This window comes from Belonocnema kinseyi, chromosome 3 (genome assembly GCF_010883055.1).
Source record: "Belonocnema kinseyi isolate 2016_QV_RU_SX_M_011 chromosome 3, B_treatae_v1, whole genome shotgun sequence".
NCBI classification, from domain to species: Eukaryota; Metazoa; Arthropoda; class Insecta; order Hymenoptera; family Cynipidae; genus Belonocnema; species Belonocnema kinseyi.
The window spans coordinates 122591792-122593715 of record NC_046659.1 but is presented as its reverse complement, the minus strand read 5'-3'; the positions used below and the strand labels follow the sequence as shown (position 1 = coordinate 122593715).

The 1924-nt window shown below is 27.7% G+C and overlaps 1 protein-coding gene across 1 annotated transcript in view; it reads right to left on the bottom strand.

The window, feature by feature from the left end:
* Positions 1-547: 547 nt before the first annotated feature.
* The window catches only part of LOC117170014 (signal peptide peptidase-like 3), a 26994-nt gene continuing 25617 nt past the window's right edge, over positions 548-1924 (bottom strand). The window contains exon 6 of the mRNA XM_033356529.1: positions 548-645. Within this exon, the coding sequence (XP_033212420.1) occupies positions 577-645 (69 nt within the window). The 3' untranslated portion in view covers positions 548-576. The remainder of the gene's footprint in view (positions 646-1924) is intronic.

Sequence of the window (1924 nt, the reverse complement as noted above, 5' to 3'; positions counted from 1 at the left end):
AATATTACAAGAACAAAACACTCGTATTTGAATGTTAATGACCATGAAAAATGAACAATTGATCAAGGAAAAATTACTGAATTTAAAAAATAAAGTTTTTCCCCTGCAATACAAAAAATTTCCATTAAATTAAAGTCCCACAATATCTTATTATTTCTGGAAACCATAAATTACGTACATTAAAGGGGGGGGGGGTAAAAATATGTCGTTTGGGTTAAGTAATTTAAGTAAGACCCCTATCATAAAAGGAACAAGCTCTAATAATCTCTAATGTCATATTGTGAAAGTCTTCTTCGCATGCCGACGCACTTTTTTGCTACTCCACTCTCTTTAACAAGCTATGTTAAATTAAATAAATCACTTGATATAATATACCTATAGTTACATACAGTCCTTTTTCATTGTTCTGCTGGTGTGAATTACGTTAACATCTTAATGACGAGAATAAAAAAATGTCTCATCTACAATGAAACGATAGGATTACTTACATAGAAATGATACTGATGGAAAAAATGAATGAGATGCTTATAAGAACTTGTCCAATAAAAATTGCGATATTGCAAGTATGGGGAGCTGTCAAACCTCCATGTGCTTCGGCTGTGGGTGAGTTATGAACGGTTCGCTCCACATGCGGCGCAAATCTCCCTGAAAAATGTAGAAATTTGTTTTTTATGTATACACAAACACACAAATTTAAAATTTACAAATTTGTATATCAAGTATCTAAAGTATTTAAGGCCTCTTAATTTCTTTGACAGATTTGAGCACCCTAATTATTAGACGCCATTTTTACCTTTCTTCTTAAATTAAATTTTTAAGTTCAAAAAGATGAATTTTCTACCATAAAAGAAAAATTCTCAACAAAATACATAATTTTAGAACCTAATACTGAAATATCAAATTTAAAATCACAAGCTTTCTACAAAACAGTTGAATTTTTAATTAAATAATTACATTTTCAAACAAGAGGATAAATTTTCAACTACAAACAATTCTCCACAAAATGCATCAATTATTTACGAAATAGTGGAATTCCCTCGTTAAAATGACGAGCTTTATACAAAAAAATTGTATTTTTCAATCAAATAATGACATTTTCAACCGAAAAGAGAAATTTTCAACTAATAAAAGACAAATTATCCATGAAATGCATCAATTATTTACGAAATAGTGGAATTCCCACGTTAAAATGATGAGCTTCCTACAAAAAATTGTATTTTTCAATCAAGTAATTACATTTTTGACCGAAAAGATCAATTTTCAACTAAAAAAGACAAATTCTCCATCAAATACATAAATATTTTACCAAATAGTGAAATTCCCACGTTAAAATGTCGAGCTTTCTACAAAAAAATTGTATTTTTCAATCAAATAATTCATTTTCAACCGAAAAAATAAATTTTCAACTAAAAAAAGACAAATTCTCCAGAAAATGCATCAGTTATTTACGAAATAGTGGAATTCCCACGTTAAAATGACGAGCTTCCTACAAAAAATTGTATTTTTCAATCAAGTAATTACATTTTTGACCGAAATAGTTAAATTTTCAACTAAAAAAGACAAATTCTCCATCAAATACATAAATATTTTACCAAATAGTGAAAACGTTAAAATGTCGAGCTTTCTACAAAAAAATTGTATTTTTTAATCAAATAATTCATTTTCAACCGAAAAGATAAATTTTCAACTAAAAAAAGATAAATTCTCCAGAAAATGCATCAGTTATTTACGAAATAGTGGAATTCCCACGCTAAAATGACGAGATTTCAACAAAAAAAATTGTATTTTCAATTAAGTAATTCCATTTTTGACCGAAAAGATCAATTTTCAACTAAAAAAGACAAATTCTCCATCAAGTACATAAATATTTTACGAAATAGTGAAATTCCCACGTTAAAATGACGAGATTTCAACAACAAAAATT